Raw genomic sequence first — 16,815 nt, 5'->3', positions numbered from 1 at the left:
TATTCAAGGATCAGTGACTCGGTCCCTTGGGACTGTGACACTAGCATCTAAGGAAAGGTGTTTCCTGCTCAAGGCTGGAGACAGTGTGTGTTGGCTCTCAGCATTTCACCAATTTCAGTACCCATTTTACAGTATTTGGCAGCCAAACCTCATGGTTTGCGGTTTGAGGTTTTGAGAGTTTCCTTGTTTCATTTAAAACGGGGCTTTTTCTGTGTTTTTGCTTTGTTTTGTTTTTCGTGGCTTCCAGCAGATTTTGAGGGTTGGGGGGGTGCTGGGGAGGTGGGGGTTAAACATATCTTTACTACCTTTCACTGGATGCGTCTGTGAGGTGCACGGCTCTGAAGTTTCTCCCGCTGTGCACCAGTTGGCACAGGTCCACACAGCCAGCACTCAGACCAGATCTTCCAGCTCAGCCCAGCACTCCACGTCTGCCACGTTCAAGGATTTCTGAGCTCGTATCTGGGACAACAGAAGGTACAGTGCAGAACTGCCTTAATGCTGCTGCCCCCTCACAGAATATCCTTCCCGTTTGCGGACTCCAGGTGTGGGTGCCTTCCTAGCATCCTTTCTGAGAACAGCGGCCATATGTCAAGTTCAGCAGTGGATGGTGTCTTCCAAGAGTATGAACCTTACGCCCCCTAACTGTTGGTCTCCGTATCCTGCAGTGACTCCCTGACATTAACTGGATCTCTATCACACAGAGGAGGTTCTGACCAGGTCAAAAACAGACTCAAGATGTTGATAATGTCACTTTTGACTTTTTTGAAAGGAATTCTTTCCTCTCTGAGTGTATATCTGAGTGTTTTGATAGAGTCAGTTAGAGGGGGCAAGACGTGGAAAGCCTCTGGTGTTCCCTAAATCTTATAAATCCAAAGGTGGGGAGCTTCCTGTTTACACGGCATGAATAGTGAGGTCATGAAGCCCTAATGGCTCACACCAAGGAAGGTCCTTCCCAACTTTGCTTCCACCCTTTCCCCCATGCTAAGGACAAGGGAGGTCGCGGCATGGAACCATAGACAAAGGCCCACAAGATAAAGGGGTAAGCGGGGTGGGGGGTGGCACCAGGAACCAGAAAGCATGGTGAAAGGCAGTTTCTAAGGGGAATAAACATATTTTCAAGATTTTTCTCTGTTACCCTCCTGTTCTTAGCAGAAACTGACGTTCTCCTGGACTCCATCCCTTTCCCAGCCTCTTCACAAATAGGTCTGCCCCCACTACTTGTCCATCTCTCAGTACTAGAGGGAACAGTGATATCTGCCTTAATTCCAGCAATGACATCCAGACCGTCACCCACTGTCTCATGTGCCTTCCACAGCTTATCCTCCTGGGATTCCAAGCCATCCTCTCTATCACTGTCAGCTAAGCTCCTCCCACCCATTTTATTTGGTGTGTTCAACCACTGATTTGTTATTTTTCTTCCTACCCTATCTAGCACCATCACTACTTACGAGCCTTTGCTGTTGTTTCAAAACTCCAGTGTGCTTTCATTTACCTTCCTCTACTCTAATGGCTGTGCATTAGAATTGGACATTACAAAATTAGTTCTACCTAACAATTACCAGGGAACTTTAAAAAACATCCCCAAGTTCAGGCATATTCTAGAAGCCGGGAATACTGAGATGAGATGACCAAGTTACCCCCAATTCTACAAGGTAATCCCTGCCCACTTCCGGCCCCTCCTCCCTCTTTCTAGCCACAGTGAAGAACCTTTTTCACTCAAAGGCTCATAGGCAAACCTCTCAGTGAGCTCAGGTCCCCAGCCTCACCCACTTTTTAAGAGATTCTCTTCCTTGGTTCTCCCACCTCTCCCCATCCACCTATCTCATAACTACTCAAACATGTCCCAGTATTTCTCATCTTAAAAGACAGTCAAATAGAAAACTACCATCTACAGATTATCCTGTCATATAACTGCCATAGGCGAGATCCACCAATGGATGCTAAAGTTAGTGGGTGAAAGTCTAAGCAGAAACAAAGTATTTGTGCAGTCTACAAGTATCTCACACACTTTCCAAATACTAATGAATTACAATGGGAAAAATAACACCTTTAGAGTAATCTGGCAAATGCCACCTTAAACAAATGTTCAAGGTTAACACCACAAGTAATAAGAATATAAACTTCTAGCACCCCTGATATGGTGAATTGACAACGAGCACATCACCTCTGTTACTCTTGCACAAAATGCATTACTTCAAATTTAATCATAACAAAACATCAGACAAACTCAAATCAAAGGGCATTCTTTGAAATACTTGACCATTGCTTTTCAAAAGAGTTAAGGTCATGAAAGACAAGGAAAGATGAAGGAATTGCCAAGGACTGGAGGAAGAGCCATAACAACTACATGTAATGTAGGATCCTGAATTGGATACAGGCACAGAGAAAGGACATGGTTGTGTTCCAATAAAACTTTATTTATGGACACTGAAATTTAAATTTCATGTGATTTTCATATGTCATGGAATATTCTTCTTTTAATTCTTTTTCAACCATTAAAAAATTTAATCATTTTTATGGAAAAAGGGGTGAAATTGGTAGAGTTTATAATTTAGTAATATTTTACCACTGTCAATTTTTCAATGTTACTGATTGAACTGTGGTATGTGACATATTAACATTAGAGGAAGCTAAGTGAAGGGTATGTGGAAACTCTGTATTGTTTTTGCAACTCTTTTGCAATTTAAAAAAATTTTGAAAATAAAAAGAAAAAAAAAACACGTCAAAAAACTTCCCTGGGTCCCTCCAGCTAGGGCCTTCCTTCTCTATTTTCCTTCAGTGGAAAACTCCTTGAAAAATATGTCCACACACACTATTTCTACCCCTTCACCTTCCATTTGCTCTACCCAAACCACTCTGGATATTGTCACAAATGGCACCCAAGTTGGCAATTCACAGGATCTTTCCAGACCTCATCTTATGTGACCTCTCAGGGCATGTGACTCAGCTGACCACTCCCTCCTTCTTGAGACACTTCAGCTTCCAAGACACAAAACTCTGTGGGTTTTCTTCCTGCACCTGCAGCTCTACCTTCTCATTCCAACATCTCAGTGTTGAAATTCCTTAGACTTCAGTTCTTGGCTCTTCTTTTCTTCCTTCTGTACATTTTTGCCCCAGGCAATCTTATTCATCTCTCTGGCCTCAAATACCATCTATCTGCCAGCGATTCCTAAATTTATAACTCCATCCTAGACCTCTCTGCAGAGCTCTAGACTCATATATCCACATAGCTCCTTAATATTGGCATTGGATGTGTCAAAATAAAACTTCTGATCTTCACTCTGATAACTCATCCCTCTTATTAAATGATACCACCATCCTCTTCCATCCACCTAGCTGCTCATGCTAAAAAACGTCAGTGCCATGTCAGGCACCCCCTTTTCCTCACCCAGCAAATCCAATCCTTTATAATGTCCAAAAGACATATCTAGAAACATTCCATTCCTTACCATATCCACTGCACCCACTGCCATCTTTTGCCCATACTACAGCAATACCCTTCCAACCCGTCTCCCTGTATCCCCTCTTGCTTCCTCCAGCCTAGGCTCCAAACACTAACTGCAGTGGCCTTTTGAGCATCACATTCCATTATATCATTCTCCTGTTTGTACTCCTTCCATTGGTTTGGACTTCACACAAGAAAAACTCCAAAAATATTAATAAGGCCTCCCATACACTTCATGATTGCGTCTCTGCCTCCCTCTCCCCGACCTAATCTCTTGATCACTGTGTTATGGCCCCACTGGCTTTCTCTCAACCCCTAACATACATAGACTCTTTGCCTGCCTCAGGACTTGGAATCTGCGTCGTCCTAAAATTTTCTCCCCTCCCCTTCCCCCTCCAGCAATTACCTTGTGAAATAGGATAGGCTAGATTTTGCTTTGGTAGCAAAAAACCCCAACATCTTGGTAGCTTATACCTGAGGTTTATTTACTCTTCGCCTCACAGTCTGATGTAGGTCAGGGTGGCTCTTCTTGAGGTGGCACCCCCATATTCAAAACAGAGAACAGGGTTCTCTGGCCAGGCCTGGAAATGGCACACATCATGTCTGTCCACAACCCAATGGCCAGATCACAGTCACATGACCCTCGCCTAACTGCAAAGGGGTGGGGGGGAAGCAGTTTTCCTGTGTGTCCAGGAAGAGGAAATGAGATTGGTGAGCACCAGGCCAGTTTCTGCCACATCCTGGTTAAAACCTACTCATCTTTAAAGAATCAGCTTAAATAACACTTCCTTATTAAGGTCTTCAAGTTCCTCCAACCTAAATTAGGCCCCCCTGTTATATTTTATTGTAACAGCCTTTTGTTTTCCTTTAGAGCATGATCATTATGGAAAGTTTGCATTTCTTTATGTGATTACTTAATATTTATTTCAATTTCTAGACTGTAGGCTCTATGAGAGCAAGGATTACATCTGTTTTGCTTCCACTGTGTTTCTAGTGTCTTTCACAATACTTGGTATATAGCCAGTGCAAAAGTTGTTGAGCGAACAAATGAACAATTGCATGCAGTCATTCCCTGGTTCCAAATAGCACACTACTCGTGCAGGAGAAAGGCAAGTGAGTAGGCAGTCCTGGTTTAGTGGGATAAATGTTCCAGGCAGGTAAGCCCAGGTTGCTCAGGCAACCTGGAGGGGCTGTCAAGGCTTCTCTGCCTTCTCTTCCATGGCAGTCTAATGTAGGAGTCTGCAAACTATGGCCTGAAGGCCAAATCTGGTTACTGCCTGCCTTTTTATAGCCCAAGAGCTAAAAATGTTTTTTATATTTTTAAATGGTTAAAATGAATTAAAAGAAGAATATACTTTGTCACATGAAAATTATGTGAAATTTAACTGCAGCATCCATAAATAAAGCTTTATTGGAACATGACCATACCCATTAGTTTACTAATTGTCCATGGCTGCTTTCACACTACAATAGCAGAGTTGAATAGCTGTGAAAGAGACCACTTGGCCTGCAAAGCCTAAAATATTTCTTGCTTGGTCCTTTACAGAAAGTGTTTGCTGACCTTTGACCTAATCCATGCTCAGTTTAAAAGGTCACTTCTATGTGAAATACATGCAAGTGCCCATCTTTATTTAATCTTCCCCTTTTCCCATTCTCAGGTCCACTGCCAGAAATTAGCACCCCATAAATTCTGCGAAAATCAAGAAAGGGGAGGCGAGAAGGGAAACCTACTATTTCACAGCAATTAGGGGAAGAAATTGGCAATTACAGACTCCAGCAGGTGAATACACAAGAGGAAAGAATCCTCAGTTACAGGCTCTGACAGGGAAAGATGTACACTGCCTCTCCTACGTGAAATTGCAACTCAACCAATGAGAAACCATCATCACCCTGAACTCTTGCTCTTCTCCAATGGACTTTCCTTCAAAACAACCCCTGCCAACTTCCTCCTTCTTCCCCATAAAAAAATTCCTCTCCTTTGTTTATTGGACTTGTCTATGGTTTTACCATAGCTTGTGTATCCCAAGTTGTAATTCTCTGCTATTCCTGAATAACTCCTTTTGCTGGTAAAATAAATGGCTATTTTATTTTTTAGGTTAACAGTTCTATCTTTGCAACAGTATTCTTGCCCTGTTGTCTTTCTCCTGTCCTCAGTCCATCCTTCTCACCTTAACTGAAGCTAACTACCAAAATAGCTTTGCTATTTTAACTACTCTTTGGGACTCCCCAATCTGTACTAAATAAAATCTGCTTAGCACGGTAGTCAAAGTTCTCCATTGTCTTCCATCACCTTACCTTTTTAGTTCTCTCTTGGGTCATACTTCCATCCAGTCTTACCAATTGCTTAACCCTTCCTTGCCTTCTCTACCTCTAGGCTGATGCTCACAGTTACCATTTCTGCATGAAGTGTCTGCTGCTGGTATTTCTATCTTACCCATCCTTTGAGTTGGTTATCTCAAATTCCTCCTTGCCCTAAAGGCCTCCCCCAGCTCCCCTATGGAGAATAATTATTGACATCTGGGCGATTCTCTGTATGACCGTTTTGTTTCAAATTCTGCTTTATCTTTCCTGTGTATATACAACTTGTTTCTCATGTTTGTATTGGAAGCTGTTTAGGGGCTGGGATTGTATTGTATTTTATTAATCTCTGTATCCATTTGGTGCCTTGGATGTATCTCGTACAAACTGGAAATGTCTATCCTTTGCAAACGTCCTCATGGAGAGCTGGGATTGTGAATTTTTGCGAAGTCTAGGAACTACCTGCATTTCCGCACAAATTCCACTTAACTGGTATTGGGCACACTAGCGCAAGACACGCCGCCTTCCAACTGGGAACACCTCTGGGGATCGCCCACTGGGACCCTCCGATATCAGCAAACACGTGTGTGGGAAGCGCTTCCCGTCAGGCCCCTCCTCTGTCCACGGTGATTGGCGGACCAAAAGTTCCAATCAGCCCTCCCCGCCTCTTTCAGCAATAGCCAATCACAGACTCCGAGCGCCTCCTGACTACTAGACACTGTTTACTAACAGATCGAAGCTGGGGAATAAGGGGTGTGACCGTTCTGGGGAGGTCAGGGAAGGGAAGGTCCTGACTGCGCGTGCGCACCAGCGGAAATGGGCGGAGCAGAACCTCAGCTCTCACCAATCGGAGTGGTAGCGTTTCTCCCTCTCCTGCCTCCCTGCCAAGCAACAACAATTCGAGGAGCGGGGCGGGGAGGCCCCTGAAGCGTCAGAGAGGACTGCCCAATGGGAGCCGGCGTTGACAGATGCGCGCGCCCTGTGCCCAATAAGAGAGAGCGGCTAGAATGGCTCCCCTACCTTGCTGACTGTGGGCGGAGCGGGCCGAAGGAGGAGGTGGCGGAGCAGGGGGCGGTTTGGTTGCGCGGTACTAGCGGTGCCCGCCGAAGGGGGAGGAGGCGGAGGAGCGAGCTGTGTGGCCAGAGCGGGAAAGAGACTCGTCGCTGCGTCCGAGTTCTGGAGCCGCCGCACCCGGCTTCTGGGGCTGCAGCGGGAGCTCTGAGGGGCCGGGCGTCCTCTGTCTCCCGGGTCCCCGCGTAGGACCCCGCGGGATCGGAAAAGGCAGAAGATGGAGGAGGGCGGCAGCGGCGGCAGCGCCGCGGGGACCAGCGGGGACGGCGGCGCCGGGGGAGAGCAGCTCCTCACTGTCAAGCACGAGCTGCGGACGGGTGAGCGACCCCGCCCTCTGGCGGCCGGGCCCGGCGCGGGGGCGCGCCCCGAGGGGCACGCGGGTGCCCGCGCGGNGGCCCGCGGAGCCGTGGACAGCTGCCTGTTGGCACTAGTCTCTGAGAATGTCTTCGCGCCCCCTTCCCGCACAGGTGACAGATCTGTCACTGCATCCTGTCCGGGTCGAAAGGTGCGCCTTCCTCAGTGTGGGGTGAACGACGCTTGGTTTTGGAGCCTGACTCGCTTCTCCTCCACTCCTCTGCTTCCCTAGAGGTGGTCCCAGTGGGGGTTTGTGGAACCATCCCCTAAGGTGCCGGGGTCCTGCGCGAGCTCAAGGGATGGCTGTCCCCAGGGCTTTTCATGAGTCCAGTCTGTAGTGAGGCAGAGAGGGATCGCGGGCTCCTGGGTCTGAGCGCTTTTATTTGCAATTATCGTGAAATACTATACTTGGCCTTGAATTCTTTCAGAGGTCTCTTGAGAAGAAGGCTCTGTAAATGTAAAGCTCTAAATAAAAGTGACTAAACCAGTCCGCTTAAGCGCTCACGTTCTAATGTTCTAACGTTTCAGATCACCAGAGTTGTCCCAAGCTTTATACTTGTTAGATTACTTTATTCGTTGTGTGGGTCCGAGCTGTTCATTTTGGAAAATGTTTATTTGGACTAATCAGTACAGTTGGGTTTAGATTTGTGGAGCCCAGTCTGGTATTAGATATACTTTTTCATTTCTGGACAATACATTTTAATACATTTATCAATGTTCTTGTGAGCATTTATTAAGGTTTATGATTCAGCTTGCTTGGCATATAGAGATATTCTTTTATTATGTAGACAGAGAGCTTATGCAGCAGATTTCAGGTATATGCCAAGTATACCTTGTTACCATTTTGGACAGATTGTAAAGTTAGATCTGTCACCTGTTCTTTTCGTTTTTATTTCTAATGAGATGGCTGGTTAGCATTCCACTGAGTGCCAGTGTGGTGACTTAATTTAAGAGGGATGTCAAATGCATGTTCACTCATTTCAACATTTTTTTTTCCCTTTGGTCGTTGTGAATTTCTTCTGTATCTTGAGCTAGTTACCCCGTAATCTTTATGAGTTCCTAACATAATCTGTGTGGATTTGGTTGGTTTGATTTTTCTTTCTCCGTTTAGTAGACAACTTATGTTTTCAAAGGGCCATTAAGTCATTTTTTCAGTAAACCTTTATTTAGTATTAATATCTGATTTGTGCCAGGCTCAGTGTCTGGTGCTCTCTGATGTGAAGATTTTGAATTTCTTTTTTTTAAATCTTATGTAACAATTCACTGATTTATATATGTAGAATTATGCTGTATCACAAAAGCTACTTGAAGTCATATGCTCCTCAGCTACTGACCATGATGCATGCTACAAGCAGCTTTTTGCTAAATAACCAAAGAGCAACCTACTTGCTATGAGTAGTCAACCAACTGCTCAGTTTCTGGGTTTTGCAAACAATGCTAGTTTTGTAGAAAGCAGTGAGTACTGCTTTACTTCTCCTTCCCTGCTAACCGTGTGAATCATCACCTTCAAGTTTGCGTTTTAGAAATTTTTCTGATAGATGGTGAGATTATACTGAATTCATTAGTACTGTTAACTGTCAAAGGAAATGAACAGTCATTTTGATTTATTGCTGAACATTGGAACAACTGACCGGATATAGTGGTCAAAAGTCCTTTTAAAATATAACTTGAAAGATTTGCTCATCTTCAGCCAACTGCACTCTTGTCAGCACATGATGCTATAATAGGCTCCAAAGAAATTTGATCTGATGTGGTCCTTTGCGTCTCAAAATGTGGACAGGCATTATAACCATATCAAGTCAGCAGTTGGTGATTTCGCATTTGTGCCCAACACTGTATTGTATGCTCTGGGATGAACGAAAAGCCAATGAAAGTCACATGGAAAGTGTTCCAGTTGTGTAGATTGAGTAGCGCGGTATACCCGGATGTGGAATTGGAAGACTTGATTCTAAATCCTAGCTCTGCCACTTACTTGCTGTGTAGACTTGGGCAAGTCTTCATTCTTTCAGACTCACATCTCTCGACTACAAAATGTAGAGAGTTGAATGTGAGCCTGCTGGAAGAGCACGAAGCAGTTTGCTTGGCACATGTGAGGCACTCAGGAGAGGTTGGTTGCATATAAAGTCTGAAAATCACTCTGTGGTGGTACCTTTTCTTAAAGTGTGCAGATTAACCCCATGTAACTTAGAAAACAAATCACTCATTTGGTGCTTAGCCTATGTCACATTGCTGGCTATCATCTTTTTCTGTGTATGTCTTGCCTTCTGAAGTAGAACTCCCCATGATCCTTGCTACTGCTTAGCAGCCTGTGTGTATATCTGCAATAACATCTAACACACAGTACTGTAATAATCAATGTACTTGTCTGTGCTAGAATGTAGGGTTCTTGAGGGCAGACACCATGTCCTTTGTCCATTTTCAGCCCCTGGGATCTAGTAGGTTCTCAGATATTTATTGAATGAATTCATTAAGTAGATGAAAATGCAGGACCAAGCAACAAACATAGATTTATTGTATTTCTCAGTATCTTATAGATGTTAGGTCGTTGATAAATTGGGGACATTAATTATAAAAACTGAAGAATGAAGAGTAAAGGATTGATTAAATCAGTTAAGCATACATTTCTTGACACTTTCTGTTTTCTAAGCTAAATGGTACTGATGATAGCAAAAATGACTAAGCATGTCTTGCCCTCTGATAGTAGGGGTGGGGAGGCCATGTGAGCCAGTAATTAGGATATATTGCCATAAGTATAATTATAGATATACAGAATGTAAAGGTAGCAAAAAAGAGATTAGGACTTTTAGGTTTTAAATAATCAAATCTCTCTGTTGAACAACAGCAAAAAAAAAAAAGAGAGAGAAAGAGAGAGAGGGGTATTATTGGAAGGATATTGCATTATTTTACCCATTCATTTATTTCATAAATATTTCACTATTATGTACTGAGTGCTGTTTTAGATGGCGGGGTCACAAGACAGATACATTCTTCCCATTGGAAGGGCAGGGTTGCATCAGAAATCCCTGGAACTAGAGTCGTATGTTGTCTATACTCCCTTCATCTTGAATCTGTCCTTATTTCCATGTGATGGGCTTCATCCTTCTCCACTGCCATCTACATTTCCCACATGGGAAAGAACATGGCTACTGACAGACCCCAAGTTTTACATCTTACAGCTTTAGATGTTGGACAGATAATGCCTTTTCCACAACTTCAGGTATAGAAATTTCAGGGCAGGACCTTATTGACCTGGCTTTGGTCAGATGCCCACTTTCAGATCATTCAATTAAGGCCAGGGAATGGGATCATGATTTACTAATGTGACAGCTGCTACTGTGAACATGGGGATGGGGGTGAAACCAAACGCTTAGGAGAGGCAGGGTTGCTGGGAAGACATTTCCTTAGATGTCCTTCATCAGGAGAGAGAGCCTAACACTGAAGAGAGGATCAGGGAAGGGGTATTAATTATATATTGCTGTGTAACAAATTACCCCAAAACTTAGTGACTTAAAGCAACATGATTTCCGTGGGTCAGGAATTCAGGAGTTGCTTAGCTTGATGGTTCCGACTCAGGATCTCTCATGAGATTGTAGTCAAGATGTTGGCCAGGACTGCAGTCATCTGAAGAGTTACTTGTCTGGGGCTGGAGCTTCCCCTTCTAAGGTAGCTCACTCTCATGTTGGCAGGATGCTTCATTTCCTTGCCTTGGGGACCTTTCTATACAGCTGCTTGCATGTCCTCATGACATGACAGCTGGCTCCCCCAGAACAGGTGATCAGAAATGAAAGAGCAAGGTAGATGCAGGATTGTTTATTTTTTATTTTTATATTTTAAAAAATATTTTATTTATTTATTTGAGAGAGAAAGAGAGAAACAGCCTGAGAGTGGGGAGGGTCAGTGGGAGACCCAGACTCCCTGCTGAGCAGGGAGCCGATGTGGGACTCCATCCCTGCACTCCAGGATCATGACCTGAGCTGAAGGCAGTCACTTAACCAGCTGAGCCACCCAGGCGCCCTGCAGCAGTGTTTATTAGCAGGCTTTTTGAGATAGAATTTCATACCATAAAATCTACTTGTTTTAATTGTACAATTTAGTGAATTTTAGTATATTTATAGAGTTATACAACCATCACCACAATCTAATTTTAGAACGTTTCCATCACCCTAAAAAGAAATGTCTTGCCCATTTATATCAGCCACTCCACATTTTCACCACCCATCCCCATCCCCAGCCAACTGCTAATTCTACTTTCTGTCTCTGTACATTTGCCTAGGTACATTTCATGTAATAGAATTTTACAATATATAGCCTTTTATGACTGGCTTCTTTCACTGACCATAGTGTTTTCAAGATTCATCCATGTTACAGCATTTATCTTCAATTCATTTTTTTTAATTGACAGATACTATTCCATTGTATGATATGCCGTATTTTGTTTACCTCATTAGTTGACTGACATTTGGATTGTTTTCACCTTTTGGCTATTGTGAATAATGCTGCTATGTACATTTGTGTATAAGTTTCTGTTTTTGTTTCTTTTGGGTACATTCCAAGAGTAAAATTACTGGATCACATGGTAAGTCTGTGTTTAACTTTGTAACTTTTCCAAAATGGCCGTACCACTTTCCGGTCCCAGTCGCAATGTACAAGAGCTCCAGTTTCTCTACATCCTTGTTAACCCTTGTTATTATCTTTTTGCTTGTAGCCATCCTAGTGAGTATGATGTATCTCATTGTGGTTTTGATTTGTGTTCCCCTAATGACTGATGATGTTAAGTATTTTTTCATGTGCTTATTAGCCCTTTGTCTATGTTTGGAGAAATGTCTATTCAGATCTTTTGCCCATTTTTTAATTGGTTAATTTGTCTTTTTATTACTGAATGTGAATCTTTATGTATTCTACATATAAGTCTCTTACCAGATATGTGACTTGCAAATATTTTCTTCCATAAAGTGGGTTGTCTTTTTGCTTTTTTGTTTTTGTTTTTTGATGGTATCCTTATGGTCACAAAAGTCTTTAATTTTGATGAAGTCCAATTTCTCTCTTTTCTTTTGTTTCTTGTGCTTTTGGTGTTGTATCTAAGAAATCATTGACTAATCCAATGTTAAGAAGATTTATGCCTGTTTTCTTCTAAGAGTTTTATGGTCTTAGCTGTTACATTTAGGTTTTTGATCCATTCGCTGAAAGCCTGTTCTTTCCCCATTTTATTGTCTTGGCACCCTTGTCAAAAATCAATTGACCGTAGATATATGGATTTATTTCTGGACTCTATCCTTATGCCAGCACCACATTTTGTTGACTACTGTAACCTTTTAGTAAGTTTTGAAATTTGGAAGTGTGAGTCCTCCAATCTTGTTTTTCTTTTTTCCAAATGGTTTTGGCTATTCTGGGTCTCTTGAATTACCATAGGAATTTTAGGATTTGCTTGTCAGTTTCTGCAAAGAAGCCAACTGGCATTCTGGTAGGGATCACATTGAACCTGTAGGTCAGTTTTGGGAGTATTGCCATTTTAGCTTATTAAGTCTTCTGATCCAGGAACATGAAATGTTTTATCATTTATTTAGATCTTCTTTCATTTCTTTTAACACCATTCTGTAGTTTTTTTTTCTTTTTTTTAAAAAAAGATTTTGTTTATTTATTTTTTATTTTTTTATTTTTTTTTTAAAGATTTTATTTATTTATTCGACAGAGATAGAGACAGCCAGCGAGAGAGGGAACACAAGCAGGGGAAGTGGGAGAGGAAGAAGCAGGCTCACAGCAGAGGAGCCTGATGTGGGGCTCGATCCCGTAACGCCAGGATCACGCCCTGAGCCGAAGGCAGACGCTTAACCGCTATGCCACCCAGGCGCCCCGAGATTTTGTTTATTTATTAGAGAGAGAGAGAGTGAGTGCACACAAGCAGGGGGAGGCACAGAGGGAGAAGCAGACTCTCCACTGGGAAAGGAGCCCAACCTGAGCTCACAGGCTCCATCCCAGGACCCCAGGATCATGACCTGAGCCAAAGGCACTGAGCCACTCAGGCGCCCAACATTTTGTAGTTTTCAAAGTATAACTTCATATTTCTTTTGTTAACTTTATTCCTAAATATTTTATTCTTTTCGATGTTATTGTAAAGGAATTTTTTTACTTTAATTTCTGGATTGTTCACTGTAAATATATAGAGATACAATTTATTTCCTTATGTTGATCTTGCATCCTGCAACCTTCCTGAACTAGTTTATTAGTTCCAATAGTTTTTTTTAGTGGATATCTGAGGATTTTCTACTTATAAGAAACTTATATAAGTTTTCTACTTATAAGATATGCCAATAGAGATAGTTTTACTTCTTCCGTTTCAATGTGCGTATCTTTTATTTAACTTTTTTGCTTGATTGTCGTGGCTAGAACCTTTTGTAAAATGTTGAATAGAATTGGTGAGAGCACAAATCCTTGCCTTGTTTCTGATCTTAGGGGGGAGGATTTAGTCTTTTACCATTAAGTATGAGGTTAGCTGTGGGTTTTTCATAGATGCCCTGTATCAAGTTTAGGAATTTCTCTTCTTCTCCTAGTTTGTTTGGGTGTTTTTATCACGAAAAGGCATTGGATTTGTCAAATGCTTATTTTGCAGTGATGTAGATGATCATGTGGTGTTTGTGTTCTGTTTTATTGATGTGGTGTATTACATTAATTAATTTGGAGATGTTAAGCCTATCTTGCATTCCTGGGTTAAATCTTAGTCCTCAGTCCTTAAGTCAAGAGGGATTCAAATATATTTTGTATTTGCAGTCTACTGGGGAGAAAAACCTTCTCAGGTGGCAAGTCTCATGTTGTATCAGACCGAGCATTAATCTCTACTCCAAAGCAAGAAAGAATCTTGAAACCTCAGCTTCCTGGAGACATAAGTGGTTTGGTGGGCAGGATTGAATTCTTCCTGTGAAAAAGAAGCTGATGCTTGGTGAAAACTCTACGGAAAAATCTAACATAATAACATGATGTGTTGACTGAAACTTCGCAATTAAATACACTGTTGAGAGATGTCAGTCCCAGAATGCTGTGGGAGGGAGGGGTTGTCACAGTTATTTCCTTTGAGCTCCCATAATGATTTACAGATCTCTTTATGCACCTCAAAGGTGTGAGCACTCCTACATTTCTCTGGTTTGTCAAGGAAGATGAATAGGGTTTAAAATAGAATCTTGCCCTCATTATGTTTGTCCCTAGCAATGTCCCTTTGGGTTCAGCTATAGCTGTTGCTCCAAAAATCAAGTAAGCTGCCTGGACTTTATACCTTCCCAAAGTACTGAGTGAGCTATCTCACTTTTTTTTTTTTTAATATTCAGTAGGCATTCTCCCCTCTGCAGAGAGAGAAGGGAGGTAAATTTCCCAATTTTTAGTACAGTACTTGGTATTGCAGTTACTTTATTTCACACTCAAGTTTTTGTGTAGGTGTGCTTCTTTTTATAACCAGTGTGTTCCTGACAAAAAAATTGTGTAAATAATATTTTTGTATATCAAATTATTTAGAATATAGAAGGTGAACTTGCTACTTAAAAGGATTTTGTGATTAACTCTTGAATTAAAACTTTTTTGATTAAGCTCCCTATTGGTAGCTTTACTGTTACCGTGTACGTTTGGCCTTGCATTACTGTTTTCTGACACCATCCTTACAATTTAGGTAGCTGCAGATAGATAAATGATGGAGTCTTGTGTGGTATGCTGAATAAAGAAACCCACACCCCTCAAGTTTTCGTGTCCTAACCTGAAACCTGTGAATATGTTTCCTTGCGTGGTGAAGGGACCTTGCAGATGTGATTGAGTTAAGGCTCTTGAGATGAGATTATCCTAGATGACCGAATTGGGCCCCATGTAATCACAGGGTCCTTATAAGAGGGAGACAGGAGGGTCAGACTTGGAGAGGGGGATGTGAAGATGACAGCAGAGGGAGAGAAGGGGATGTGGCTGTGGGAACAGAGCCTGGAGTGACGCCACTGCTGGAAGGGGCCATGAGCTGAGGAGTGCGGGCAGCCTCTGGAAGCTTCTAATTAGATATTTCGCTAGTGTCCCCAAACAGCGCAGCTCGGCTGTCACCTTGATATTAACTCTGTAAGATCCAGTTTCTGACTTCCGATCTCCAGAGTTGCAAGAAGACAAATGTGGGTTGTTAATAAACGATGAAGTTTATGTTGATTTTTTTAAATAGCAATAATAGGAAACTAATAAATCGTGCTTAAGATTGGATGAGCCAAGAGATCATTTTGCCCTGGGCCTGGGTAACTGGGTATGATAACACTGTGAAGCAGTCAGTTATTTAAGCAACTATTTTAGTAGAAACTGGTAACAAGTGTTCTTAGTAGAAGTAGAATGGTGTCCTCTCTAAGAAATCCCCAAGAAGACATTCCTTTCTGATCTTAGTACCAACCCTAGCTGAGCTGCTTTTGACCAGCTGTCCTTTTTTCCATAGGAATGCTGTGAAGTGTCCCCCTTTTCAAACTGGTACTAGAAAGCTCCACAGCTCAAGCCTGTAGCAGATACAGTTGTGGTCTGGCATGCATCTCGAGCCTCTTTTTTTTTTTTTTAAAGATTTTTATTTATTTATTTGACAGAGACAGCCAGCGAGAGAGGGAACACAGCAGGGGGAGTGGGAGAGGAAGAAGCAGGCTCTTAGTGGAGGAGCCTGATGTGGGGCTCCATCCCAGAACGCCAGGATCACGCCCTGAGCCGAAGGCAGACACTCAACGATTGCGCCACCCAGGCACCCCTTCGAGCCTCTTTTTAATATCATTTTATGTCTCTAATCTTTCTTCTTTTTCTTTCTTCGTTCTTATGCTTTAGTTTATCCAGGTAATTTGCCTTGAACCTTTTCTGGACCATGGGAGGAATTAAATACAGTTACATACACAAAGCATAAATAATATGGACAATATGGGAAGATATTTGACTTTCTATTCAGTGTTTTGCTTCTTAAATAAAATCTTTGTCATATGGTGTTCTTGCTATTTTTATATGTCTCCGAAAAGGAAAAAAGTGAGGTCTTTGATTAATAGCACTTTGGGTTTTTTTTTTTAATGATAAAATGAGAGGAATAATGAGAAATCAATAAGATAGAGGCATACTTCTATTGGCAGAAGGGTGGTGAGCATACACAGGGCTGTCTTTGTACCAGGCCGTTTTCTACGTTAGTGGAATATCCCTTCATTAGCTGGAAAATTCAGTCAACTGAAGCACTCTGTCCTCTAACCACATCAATGCTGGAGCGGAATTATACGTTTTTCCTAAAGGAAAAACTATTCAAAATATGCAATAAGGATAATGTTGCACCTCATCTAAATATGTTGTTGCCTTAAGAGGCATGAACACTGAATCCTAGCAGTTTTGCAGTGACACTTTCCCATGAACTTACCCCCATTTGTCCTTTATATTTACATCATCTGTTTTGTAAGGAAGCATCCTAATTGTGGCTACATAGTGCACACACAAATCAATCTCATAATCTTAACCTAACTTTGCCATGTATAAGTTGGGCAAAACAGCCACAGTTTTATTCATCCAATAAGGATAGTTGAATTCCTGCTGTCTGTCTGGCACCGTACCAGATGCGGAGTTTTAGCAAGGAACAAATTAGATATGGCTCCCACCCTCATTGAACTATATCTAAGAGAAATACCTTAAAT

At 42.1% G+C, this 16,815-nt stretch overlaps 1 protein-coding gene and 1 long non-coding RNA gene across 9 annotated transcripts in view; both read left to right on the top strand.

Moving 5' to 3' along the window:
* Positions 1-316: 316 nt before the first annotated feature.
* On the top strand, positions 317-5,539 carry LOC117796110. The gene is made up of 2 exons (XR_004620479.1): positions 317-474; positions 5,104-5,539. It is a non-coding gene; the product is annotated as an uncharacterized LOC117796110 (long non-coding RNA).
* A 1,218-nt stretch (positions 5,540-6,757) lies between these two features.
* The window catches only part of RPS6KA5 (ribosomal protein S6 kinase A5), a 200,113-nt gene continuing 190,055 nt past the window's right edge, over positions 6,758-16,815 (top strand). For 6 of the 8 annotated variants that reach the window (XR_004620273.1, XR_004620272.1, XR_004620270.1 and 3 more), the window contains exon 1: positions 6,764-7,131. Coding sequence is in view for 2 of the 8 variants with exons in the window: in XM_034642631.1 (XP_034498522.1) it covers positions 7,032-7,131 (100 nt within the window). In the remaining 6 variants the exon portion in view is untranslated. Of the gene's footprint in view, positions 7,132-16,815 lie in introns of all 8 variants that reach the window. The other 2 variants (XM_034642631.1, XM_034642630.1) reach the window with 2 other exon arrangements.

Source organism: Ailuropoda melanoleuca, chromosome 14, assembly GCF_002007445.2.
Source record: "Ailuropoda melanoleuca isolate Jingjing chromosome 14, ASM200744v2, whole genome shotgun sequence".
NCBI lineage: Eukaryota > Metazoa > Chordata > Mammalia > Carnivora > Ursidae > Ailuropoda > Ailuropoda melanoleuca.
Note: the sequence above shows the minus strand (reverse complement) of the source record. Positions and strands in the feature narration are given on the sequence as shown.